The 1,136-nt window shown below is 37.8% G+C and overlaps 1 protein-coding gene across 1 annotated transcript; it reads left to right on the top strand.

Annotated features, from left to right (window-relative positions):
* Window positions 1-135: 135 nt before the first annotated feature.
* Tsp_15583 (conserved hypothetical protein) lies at window positions 136-1,089 on the top strand. Its single transcript, XM_003367068.1, has 5 exons — window positions 136-216; window positions 250-372; window positions 409-581; window positions 933-990; window positions 1,051-1,089. The coding sequence occupies exons 1-5, from the start codon at window positions 136-138 to the stop codon at window positions 1,087-1,089; spliced, it is 474 nt and encodes a 157-aa protein (XP_003367116.1).
* The last annotated feature ends 47 nt before the right edge of the window (window positions 1,090-1,136 follow it).

Consider the following 1,136-nt stretch of genomic DNA (forward strand, 5'->3'; position numbering starts at 1 on the left):
TGTTGAACTTTAGAAAAGCACGGGTAGGTGTGATGTAGATAATTGTCAATAAATGTCTGCACCGGTGAGAAGTAGTGAGTCTTTCGGACAATCAATCTTTGTTCTTTAGACAGAAAACACATGATGTATGCATCTATGACTGGTCGTGACGAAGCAAGTGGTCACAAGACAATTGTCATGATCAGTTTGCCGTCAAGTGATGGTCACTTCGATAGGGTCTCCTTCAATTGACGACCACAGCATCGGCAGAATAGATCCACCAGAGAAAGTGTCGGTCGTCATAATTTTCTGGACCCAGGCCGTGAAATTTTACATCAATTTACGTCTCGAATTGGTTTCGATTTTATTGAAAAGTCATTCAACAGCATCGGCGTTTGTTGCTATTTTTAGTCGTTTATTTAATTTTAGTTTGAAGGGGTGTCGTTGACTTGTCAACAAATTGTTTACAAAGTACGAGTGGAAGCTCAGTGCGCTAATCGACGACACCGGTTTGAGGGTCAATTGGCAGTTTTTGGTGACAACGACATCATTTGTACAAATTGTTTATTGTTTCCGATGGTTGTTTATGTCGCCAGTGACAAGTGTTAACAACAACAACAACAACAACGATAACTTTGTTTGAAAAATAGTTTGATTGAAATTTAAATTTCTGTATATATTGTGCAACTGCTTTCGTCAATTTTATAATAAGCTCGACAGCTGTTGTTGTTGTTGTTGACTAGTTGCTTCCTCGGCTTCAGCTTCAGCTCGTTTCTGGGCAGTTGTCTTTGATCGCTTGTCTTCTAATTATCATCAAGTTTCCCAGTTGGCGCGTTGGTTGATTGTTTTCAACTTTTTTGAATTCTTTCTTGTTGATTCGCTTGCACAAATTTTGTTGAACATTTGTTTATTTATTTATTTATTTATTCATTCATTCAACTTTTTCCATTTAGTCCTCCTAATCTTGCGATGGTACACAAAGTGGCCATAGTCGGTGGCGGTAGCTGGTTCGTTGTTGACTTTTTCATTTCTATTTTAATTAATTAGTTTGTTTCTATTTGATTTTTTCAGGGGAAGTGCTTTGTCAGTGATTGTTGGCGAAAGTGTTGAAAGGAAAAAACACTTGTTCGATACAAGCGTTAAATTGTGGCTTCTTC

Source organism: Trichinella spiralis (assembly GCF_000181795.1).
Source record: "Trichinella spiralis strain ISS 195 chromosome Unknown Scfld4894, whole genome shotgun sequence".
Classification (NCBI taxonomy): domain Eukaryota; kingdom Metazoa; phylum Nematoda; class Enoplea; order Trichinellida; family Trichinellidae; genus Trichinella; species Trichinella spiralis.